At 39.6% G+C, this 11,141-nt stretch overlaps 1 protein-coding gene across 1 annotated transcript; it reads right to left on the bottom strand.

Annotated features, from left to right (window-relative positions):
* Positions 1-493: 493 nt before the first annotated feature.
* SFT2D2 (SFT2 domain containing 2) lies at positions 494-10,675 on the bottom strand. Its single transcript, XM_082769007.1, has 8 exons — positions 10,521-10,675; positions 10,220-10,306; positions 9,811-9,896; positions 8,600-8,681; positions 6,631-6,666; positions 6,453-6,511; positions 5,728-5,757; positions 494-5,092 (listed from the first exon to the last, which is right to left on the bottom strand). Exons 1-8 carry the CDS (start codon positions 10,581-10,583, stop codon positions 5,053-5,055), a joined length of 483 nt encoding a protein of 160 aa, XP_082625133.1. The 5' UTR covers positions 10,584-10,675; the 3' UTR covers positions 494-5,052.
* Positions 10,676-11,141: the final 466 nt, after the last annotated feature.

Raw genomic sequence — 11,141 nt, 5'->3', positions numbered from 1 at the left:
CAAACTGATGGGCTTTCTGAAGGTTTAAAAAAAGGTAAAACTAAAATCATTGCCTCTAACCTTACTTTTGACATACATACTCCTAAATCATTTTTTACTGGCAGCGTACATCTGTATTCAGAGTGTATGTATTTCACGAAGAACAGCCTGAGTTATGCTCCTTCGTAACTCTAATTTTTGCTGACAGAATAGCATCAGGAATTATTTGCTCTGTAGTATGAACTAAATCAACACTTTGTTGGCACAGCTAGGCTGACATCTGAAATTAAAAAAAAAAAAGTTAAGTTGGGGGTGTTACTTTTATTACAACTTTATGCCAAAAAGATATTTTTTGAGCTAGTTTTACTGGGTGAAACAGCTGACAGAAGAAAATGAGACACACACACCCCACCAAAACAACCAACCAAACACACACACAGACAGCGATTCCAGCAACATCTGGAGTCAACGTCATTAAAATCTTCGTATTAACCACAAGAGCAATAAGTTTAATGCAATTACAACTTTATTAAGGAAAACAATACTCAAAAGTGAGGACTTAATTTCATTATAGAGAAAGTTCAGAAAAAAGATGTTTACCAAAGTAGAAATCGAACAGTGTAAATACATAGAAAAAGCACAAGAGCAAATGGAACCGGTAACAGTATAAAACATTGTGGAGAATTTGAGAGTTTCATTTTTATTTTATAAAACAATTTTCCACAGTTGTTACAAAATTTAGTGTTGTCTCATGACAGTGAGTCATACAGTTTTGAGAAAATACACCATTATTGTGCTTTCTGTCCTACATGGTCAGCATCTGCTATGGTTGTAAACATCAATAGTTAAGACAAATGTGTGTATCAATGTCCCCCTCCTCCTCAGTTTTGAGAGTCAACAATAGCAACAGTGATCTTGCCTTCATTAACATCATTAAGTACCAAAAGCAAGAACCATTTTGAGAAATTCACAGGATTTTTCAATCTCTTAGTACACAGCAAGAGGGTACAGCCTTCAAATGTGCAAGTTTTTCCACCAGGCAGTTTCCAGAACATGAGTTTCAGACCGCACATAAGCAACAGTGCTCTAAGCCTCCAAATGCATTACAGGCACAGCTGCAATCTACCCACAAGTTATGATTGATTCAGGCCTGTCCTGCACCTAGCTGGAAGCCATCCTGTAACAGTGTCCCCCATTTCCCAAACTTACACATTAAGTATCCACACAAAGCCTAAGACTATTTTTCATGCAATTTCTTAAAATCATTTTAACTCTGTGCAGAAATCTCTCCCTTGGGCTTTGCAACAACTCACAAGCAATCTTATTACTGTAAATACTAAACAAGATCACATTGTTCACATCAGCATAGTAGAAACACCTCAGATAGCACCAGTATTCACAGTGAACTTCATCACATCAACCAGAGCAGAAGTCTGAAATGATGAACCCCCTCCCATTTTCATGTACAGAATCTCAGTGGTATGGAAACAGACACCCACCAACACCCATTTCCCTTTCTACTGTATCTGTAAAGTCAGCTGATCCCAGACATGCACATTTCATGTTAAGGCTGACTGGCTACCATTATCTGTACTACAAAGAAAAAAAAAAAAAAAAAAAAAGAGAAGTGATTAAGCAAGTTGACCAACAACGAAGCTTTAAAAAAGCACTTTCTGGTAAAACACCAAACTCGACTGAGATGGGCATCCAACATCATAAAAGTCAGCCTTGAGTCAAGTGGTGTAGGCAACTGAGCAAGGACTTTGTGAAGGAAGGAGCCTTGTGATTTAAAACACAGACGTCTCTTTGCAGTAGAGCACATACAGCAAACATTTCTGCCCTGAAGGACATTAAGATAGAAAGCTAGAGGGCTTTAAAGATGCCCATCACACTTCCTGTCAAGCAGATAACCAAAGCTGATATCAAAACTTAACAAAAAGAAGTTTTAATGGCAAAAATCGTACCATGGTATAATATAATTTGGTTTGAAACTGGTCAAGAGGCAACATTCATATACTTGGTTACCCCTCGATCATATAAAGTATTTTAACAACAAGATAGAAGAATATTTTGATGCTAAACTTGGCAATAACCGGAATACAACTACTGATAAGTGAGTAAAAACCTAAAACATTTTGTTCTGACAGAGTTATTTTTAAATCAAAACTGCTTGTAGATGAAGTGACAAACCCTGAGTATTTTTCACATATTGGCAAGAATATGGTGAATCTCTCTTGCTGTCTGACCTTCATAAGAACAGAATGCAACACCAAAGGGCAACACAAACCCTAGTGGCAGTCTGGTAATCATGCACATCTTTGCCATCTCCTCTTGTGTTCCCTTCCTTTACGGGCACTATTCCTTAATGCCTCGTAACTGTGCTATGCAGTCAAATAAAGCTTTGTTCTTCTCTCTTATTGAATCAAAGGCTGTGGAGCTGGAATTATAGCTTTAAAAAGGTGCAAGTGTAGGGGGAATGCATTTAAGCTCACCCACTGTGTATCAGTAGTGAAAGAAGCAGTTTCAGAGCCTAAATTTCCTAATTCCAAGTGGTTGTGCTCACAACAGTCAGCTAAAAGGTTCCATCTAGCTACTCAACGAATCGAAAAAGCACTATGCAGCATACCCAAATCTCATGTTTTTCCAGGGAAACAGCTAGAGAGTCATGGTACTACAGTCGCGCAAAAGCTTGCTAAGGAGTAAGCAAAAGGCTTTTTCTTTTTTTTTGTATGCTTCAGATTAGGAAGAGAAACAGAGGAGTCAAATTCCATTGTGCTGACTGCTGATAACCCTGGAATGATTATCCAAGTTAAGAGAAATTTCCCTGAGAGAGGAAGGAGAGATATTGTATGCTATACTTGTAGAGTTTTCCAGGAACACCCATAGATATAAAAGCTAAACAAATATTGGAATGTGAAAGGCATTAGAGTCACACTTCCATTGCTCTTACACAAAGGAATTCTGTAAACATTATCAAAGTCCTAGTAAAACACTAACATGGGGTCCTTTGACAGCTGTAAATTAGGCTTTGAATCTACTCACTAATGAAAAAAAAGTCACATAACTTATTAGATATTTGTCTTCAATCAGAGTCAGGGAAAACATCTATACACATTCTTGAATTCCCAGTCTCTCTTGGGCCTTTACCTAATTCTTTCTTTCAAGTAATAGTCAACCTAATGATTTCAACACTAACTTCCAAATCCTAGGGGGGAAAAAAAAAAGCACAGGGAAATAGCACTTGAGGAACACCATCCCACATAACAGACCCATCCCAACATAGCAATGTCATGTTTTCAAAAAGGCATTTTCTGTTCCAATGGCTTGCAAGAGTAACTTACTTTCTCTGGATTCCAGCTGGCTAGAGTTCCTCTTTTACATCACCATCAAAAAAAAAAAAAAAAATTAAAAGGATCCTGACAGGGAGTGATACTATGTTTTATAAATTATCAGAAGGACAATTAAGTTTAAAGTTCAGAATTAGTTCAGCTTCTAGTAACCTTCTGAAAGCTGTAGAATTATTTGGCTTCACTGTGGGCTTATATTTTATTGTTGAACAGAACTAGGTTTGTGCTGCATTACAGTCTTTGTGGTGCAAGTCTGGGGCACGCTTGCTATGCAAATGCAATACAGTTAAATGACTAAACACTAGGTAGGTCTAGAAAGAGGATTCAATTCATACTAAAGTCCACTGGATAATTATCTTCACAGCCATCAGTTCCAGCAAGCCAGTTTGGTAATAGGAAAGGCAAGAACAGTTAAACAATATCCCACCTAGCAGAAGCAGAAACCTGTGTTCAGATATTAAACAGCTAACTACTGACATGGTTAGGGAGTAAATGATTACATACAGCTCAGAAGATTAAGAGAATGGAGAGTGGCCTTGGAATTTGGATACTGACCATTTGGCATTTGTTTGAAGCTGGCAACTACATTGCTGCACACTCCCTTTGTTAAAACAGGCAATAGAAAGTTGTATTTTCTCCACAAAGTGGAAGAAATTCACTAGCATATGAGAGTGCTTTAGGAGAAATGAAACCTTGATTTCATTTACAAAAAGATACGTTGAAATTTTAACTTACTCATAAATTCAGAAGAAAATGTCTTCTCCCTGCCCCAGACTTGCTTAAAGACTAACCCACTTATACCTTATCAAGAGAGTTCGCCCTTTGAGAAAGGACCTACAGAAATTCTTTGAGCTCACCTATCATGCTCTCAGCTTCACACTGCTTCTATGCAACAGCTGGGGAGAAGAGAAGCACCTCACTTCAATCAAAAGATTTCTGTTTCTTAGCTTGTATGCATTGCCATTATCTCGAGTCAAAAAGAACTCAGGTTCCTTGCAACTAAAAACTTGATTAACCTTACTTTGAAAGTGCTTTTCCTGTGGGAACACGTTTTTTGCAGATGATAATGTCCCTTCCATATATTTTAAGGAAACACTTTTGGTCTAAACTGAAAATTAAATAAATCATTACAGAATCAAACATTTCATAAATACTTACTCCAAAACAGTATTTTCATTTAGAATTAGACCTTTTAGAAATACCATAAGCCTAAATTTTTGCAAGAGGCACAAAAAGAGAGAAAACTCCAGTATTCCATTATTCAATGTGAACAGTGCAATGATTAAGTGATATAAGGCTATTAAAAAAAAAAAAATAGTTCTTCATAAGAAAAGAGCTAGCAACTAATCTCTTTTTCAAGAAAAAGTAATCCTCTAGACTGGCATGGTCCCATCAGAGTCAAGGTCACCTTTTTACAGACTTCACACATTACTTTGCTCATTTTGCAGAAACAAATACATGATTTTACATGAGAATTATCATAACCAATTCTGTATCTCTGCCCAGTACTTTTGCCAGACTGAACTTCATCACGTGAGCGCCCTGTCCTACAGACACCATTGCTTACAAAAACAAGCAATTGCATACACTGCTTTTATCACAAGGAGCCTCTAACAACAAGCTGAAAGGCACGTGTTTAAGACAGATTTAGGTAATTACATACACAGTGATCTTAACATAGTTCTACTGTGCTTCTTAGAACTTTGTGAAGCATCCAGTATTCCTCTCAGGACAGACAGACAGACACACATTTCTTCACAGCATCCCTACAGGCAGGAGAAAGAAAAAAAAAAAACAATCACCTCAGTTTTGCTTCCTGATGAGACTGGCTCCATGCTGGTGTCGCACCACTGACTCTCACACCTCTGAAGACTGGCTGACCTTGTTTTCATTGTGCTCATACATTCTGCATGCCTACACCAACTATTAAAGGCAAGCGGGTCTGCTCATCCTCCCCCCCACCCAACTGCAGTGGAAGTGAGGCCTGTCTCAAGGTGGTGCACTGGGGAAATGGGGGGCTGATGAGGTAGGACAGAGTGCGCTCAAATGCTGTAACAGTGCTCACAGGGCAAGAGAGCAGTAAGGAAAAAAAAAAAAAAAAGCAGTACATAGACGATTACACTTGTCCAGTAGCATTTTGGACCAGCATTTAGAAGGCAAACCTTAGGTTGGTCAGCACACTTAACTTATTTTTATAGGAAGCCCTCTCATTTTGTTACATTTAGATTGTGTTCCCCTGCTAGAGATGACGCTTATTCCTACTTTCAGGTACCTACATGCATTTCCACCTCCTACATCACCATGGAAAAATTTAAAGCCACATATTACAAGCTTCTATAAACTAGTCTTCTGTATCACTAAACTTCAAGACAACAAAAAGTAATGGAGTGGGGACGCTTACCTTGCAAAAGGTATGAAGGAAATGCTGTACCTACAAAGAAACATTTTAAAAAGTTACTCTTCGTGTCAGATTATATTGGAGTCAAGAAAAGAACAACCTGTGTTGCTCTGAACAGAGAGCTGCAAGATTTACAACCAAAGTGAAGTTCTGACTTTGTGAACAACAGCATCCTTGCAAGTAACCTTAGCTCAAGGGTTAGCTACGGGGGCACCTTACAGAAGCATGCTAAACACAGTTTTCCTACCCATGATATTCTTCAATGCTCCAACACCTACAGGCAGATTGCTTTTGAGGGCTGGCTAGTTTATACCAGCCTTTGAACTAATCCAGGAACATTATACAGAGCATTTGGTAACTTAAAGAAAACTGATGCTTAATTTGATTGTCACATCTGGGTCATTTGACAAGACAAGTTCAGGAGTCTCTAAAAGCAGAATACGAAACAGTAAGCAACATATGGATTAAAAGACAAAAACAAGAGTTTTACCTCAAACTCACAGAAATTAAACGTATTCAAAGGTGCTTCTCCCAGAAGTGGAATGAGAGCAAAGAGCAGGAACAAGTCAGCTCTTCCTAGATGCATTGTCTTGCATCTAGGGGAATGGTGAGATAAAATTCTCCATCCCTTTAACTCATGCACGGTCAAAATCCACTCACAATCCCACTATTGATGTTAGGTGTAATAGAAATAAGAGCGGGGTAGGCAGGTGGGGGAAATCACTTACCATGCCAAGGCAAAATATTGTAAGATGCAGAATATGAGCGTGAGTCCTTTGTTATGCCACTGAGAGAAGGGCAAGGGGAAGGGGCAGAAACAGAACAATCCGTGAGACAACCATGTAAGAATCTCATTTTTAAAGGATACTCCAGTTATAGATACACATATAGGACTCAAATACTCACCCAAAAAGCAGAACATAGTGTTAGTACGAGACACAACTAGAAGAAAACAAACAATTTCTATTAAACATACAAACAACTCTCCAGTTCTTACAGATGTCATTACACTGAAGTACGTTCCTTCACAGATACAGAAACAGATTATTTTATTTCTTAGTTTTATCCATCCCAGTATAAGAGTTCCCTTTATTTAAAATGCTTGCACTATTACATTTGTTAATTAAAGCAATGAGAAAACACCAGCCTGATATCTTCAGAATGTAAGCTCATGACTGCAAAGGAACGAGAGCATGAGGCTCCCACAGCTCATCTGCAACATCAGCAGGTTCCTGCTCCTTCCTACACAGTTCTTGGTGGGCTAAGCATAGACCACACTTTGTCTTTTTGCGTAAGACTTTTCAGTTACAACTGTAGTTTTTCTGCCTCTGTACATGTCACATTTCCTGTTGATTCTCATGGCTACCACAGCGCTGACGATAAGTAATTACTGAATTCTTACCAATTAAAGCCACAATACACTTTCAAGTACTTTCAGCTATTGCTTAGTAGCATTCCTGCTTAATATGTAGTCCAGCACAGGCAGTGTGTTCTTTCTTCATAGTCACACTGTGTATTTACTACGTTTAGAATCTTGGGGACTAGCGGTCCATTTTGGATTATTTCCTGTTTTAACACTAGGTTTAACAGAAAATGCCTTTTAGCTCTATTTTTAATTTTCAGTTTAAGATGTGGCAGTTTATTTAGCTATGACAAATGCTGATACTTCACCTTCTTTCATCAATGTCTAACTCAGTCTGCTGGAGCAGATGTACGAGTGTGCTGCTAGATTATGATGTACATTTTTCTGCTTGAGTAAAAACAACAGAAGTATTTAGTACTACATATGCAAGACAGTAAGTAGTGCATGCATTGCCAAATCATATACTTCACCTCAGCCATGATTACTGACATTAAAAGTTTTTCCATTAGTTGTAGGGTAATGATTTGTGTGTTTGTCTACATATAACATACACCTAACACCTGGCCTTACTCCAATGAATGTTCCAGGCATACTCTTGAGTCCAAGCATCCTAATTGCATGTGAAACAAACACACACTATGCACTAAGCTCCTTGGCTGCTGCTGATTTGTGAGCATAGACAGGCAATTTCTTAAGCTGTATCTGTTGCCTGTTGCCTCTATGGATGTTTAAAAATAAACTAAGCAGCACTGATAATAAGCGAAGGCTCTGAAGACATTCACACTGAAAAACTGGGAGGACAGTTTCAGGCAAGTTAAACCACTTTCCAGATTTTAGACTCTCCAAGAGAAAGCGTGAGAGTTTAAGAAATGTAAAAGCACACCCACTTTCAACAAGAAATTCTTAGAATTAACAGCAAACACTGCCCCCCACCAAAAAAAAAAAAAAAAAAAGGTTGCCCACAATTCCCATCTTCTGAAGATGATAATAACTCCAAGAGCTGACTTAGTTGAATGTTGAATTGGCAGTTTTGAAACCTGAAGCTATCAAACAACTGGGATGATGTTATTTTTAATGCAAGGTCACAGAGATTCCCCTTTGCTTTGTCAGAAAATAAAACACAAGTATATGCAAAATAGGATATGTCTCACAACCTCCATGATACAACTTTTTAAAAACTATTTTCCTGTCTTTCATCTCTTAAGAAACCTGAAAATATGATGTGATCTCAAGAACCCTAAAAAGGTTTACACATGATTTACACACTGTTTACACATGGCAGCTACAGACAGTTAAAGCTTGTTCAGTATGACAACCTGGCTTCAGTTCAGTCTTACATAATAGGAAAGTGGTGGACCTACAAACACCTTTTCACTATAACAGATGTACAGGATGAACAAAACATCCTACCCACAAACACATCTTGAGACATAGATTATTGTACATGAAAGCACTTTACAGGGGAAATTGTTTACAAGTTAACAAGTTAAAACTGATCCCTTTGATACTTACTAGCATAACAACAGTAGCAATCAAACGGGTAGGCTCAAACATCCTTTTCAATTGCTTCATTGGTCCCATAAGAAAGAGAGTGCTAAGGAAACAAACAAACAAGATGAACATAAGACAAAGGCAAAAGTGAAAAAGTGATACTAAGTAAGATTCCTGATTAAGGGGAGTTACTTCTTAAGCTTGCCTGCTGTCATATAGGGTACCAGCACACTATGTCATTCTGGTAATCAGTGCATAACAAAAGGAACAGGATATACGAGATAAGACTGATTCGTGCTCTTCTTTGTCTAAGGTATCTATTCTATAACTTTACGTTAATCATAACTGAAAGAGTGTGATTAAGCAGAGCAGAACTATCAGGCTAGAAGCATAGGTCAAGCTCAGCTTCAGCTAGATCATTCCTGACAGGTGCTTTTATAACTTGCTCTTCAAAAATACTACCCACAGAGGCTCTCTGCATGGATTGACAGGTAATCCATCTCCGTTCCTCTATCATAAAGGGTCATATTGATGCCTGAATCTACCCTCTGATCCCTCACCAGATCTGCAGCCCTGATGATAGATACTGCATGAAGTAAATCAGGTGAAAGTTTAGATAAAGTGCTATTTCTTTTGCATAAAAAATTTCTCATGTGCAGCTACTATATTATTTCCAATTCCATTCCTTGTACTTTCTAACATCTTGCTAAAGTTCCTCAATCACAGAAAGTCAAGCCTTTCATAAAGCCAGTAGAGCTATGCTTTGGGAACCTTTGCAATACACATGGGAAGGATATCGAACAACAAAACACTTCACAAACACATACACCACCATTATCAAAGGCAAAAGGATAAAGAACTATTTTTAATTCTATCTATCCTGGGCCAAAAGAGATCCTCAAAATCTAAACCCCAAAAAAATCAATGCTCAAAGCATGAGTTTTATTCTTTGGTTGTGGTGTTTTTTTTTTGTTGTTTGTTTTTAATTGGTGAGTAACTTTAACCTGGAGTGAACTGCATTCCTAATAACAATAAACAAAAGAAAAATTTTCTTTACCATTTCATGGCACTGCTGAGATGTTGTCTTTAAAATTTAGCAAAAAGATAATGACCTACGTAGGCAAATATTCACATACAAACAACACAACTTTTTTTACTACTTATGCACCTGCATAAGGTAGGTGCATAGGTCTCTCACCTTTATTACGGAACTAATACGAATAGATTGTTACCTCCCAATAGACGCGATATTCCCCAACGTATAAAACACCGCAAAGAGCGTCAGCCCTTTCTTTGGTATCCAGAACAGACAAGTGCCCTAAAACAGAATATTTAGGAAAGAAGAAAGAAAAAAAAAAAAAAAAAAAAAAAGATTGTTTTATATTCTGCAAAAGAAACACCAAGAGTCATGACATAAAAGATGTTTAGGAAGACTTAAATTCAAACTGCAGAATCAGACACACATGGGGGGAAAAGGAAATTGCATTTATTGGCTTTCTTACTGATGATCCAAGCATTGTATTTAACTGGAACTGAGTCAGGTGTCGCCACAGAGACTCAAAAAAAATCAGCCGGTGTGTAACAAGTTACCAGGGCTCCCAAAACTCTAGTATGGGGTCAGATTTGGCAAGAAGCCCTTACCAAGACAGAGAACAGGCATCCTATCGCAAAGCAAGCAACGAAGCCTTTCACCCTGGTGCCCCAGCCTAACGAAGTCGCATCGATGGCCTAGAAGCACAGAAGGGGGACAAGCGCTTGTTATTATTATTTATTAACGCGTTTTCGCCCCGCGCGAAGCGGCAGCACCGTGGGCCCGGCTCCCCCCGAGCGGCCGCGGCGGCCATCCCGGGCCAGGCGCCAGCCGCCCTTGGGCCGCCATCTCGGGGCGCGGGGGCTCCGGGCCAGGCCTCCCCGAGGCCGGCGGGTGGCGGCGGGGCGCTACCTCGGCCAGCCCGCCCTGGTCGTCCGTGTCCTGGCCGCTCAGCACCCGCTTCAGCTTGTCCATGCCGCCCGGCCCGGCCCGGCTCTTCCCCTCCCTGCTCGGGGACTACGAGCCCCAGCATACAACGCGCCGCCGCGGGCTACCTGCGCTCGGCAGGTACGGCAGGGCGCGGGGCCTGCTGGGGGATGGAGGCCGCGGGACGGCGCCAGGCGGGGCCGAGCGCGGCGCCTCAGGGCCTCCCACTGTTTGCTAACCTGTTGGTACTGGGACACTGCGAAGCTTTTAGACGTAGTACTAGCACAGACACAACTCCCCCCGTTCCAGAAAAGTCTCCTCTTATTTCCACACCTAGCCTGAGTTGGCTGATGACAGGCTAATAAGAATATATAGATCTTCTGATCACACAAAGCTCTGCATCACAACTCCTTATTTTCCTTTATTGTGCCCAGATAAGAACAGAACTATAAAACGACAGGTATATTTTATTTAGCAACACAGGAGAAAGAATATAAACTGTTGTGTGTATGTTGTAACAACGTGCTACAAAACAGCTGGAGAATCACCCCACTCCCTCCCTCCAAAATGATATACCCAAAGTAGTATTTTTCTCTGGCAAATTTG

Source organism: Aythya marila (genome assembly GCF_965140915.1).
Source record: "Aythya marila genome assembly, chromosome: 1".
Taxonomy (NCBI): Eukaryota; Metazoa; Chordata; class Aves; order Anseriformes; family Anatidae; genus Aythya; species Aythya marila.
Note: the sequence above shows the minus strand (reverse complement) of the source record. Positions and strands in the feature narration are given on the sequence as shown.

Bases quoted from the DNA above. Each gene is read 5' to 3' on its own strand.
- SFT2D2 (XM_082769007.1), bottom strand. From the start codon at position 10,583: ATGGACAAGCTGAAGCGGGTGCTGAGCGGCCAGGACACGGACGACCAG. The intron at 6,512-6,630 runs GTGAGTATTTGA...CCCTTCTCTCAG, and splicing joins CACTATGTTCTGCTTTTTGG to TGGCATAACAAAGGACTCAC. The intron at 5,093-5,727 runs GTAAGCGTCCCC...TCCTGCCTGTAG, and splicing joins TCCTTCATACCTTTTGCAAG to GGATGCTGTGAAGAAATGTG.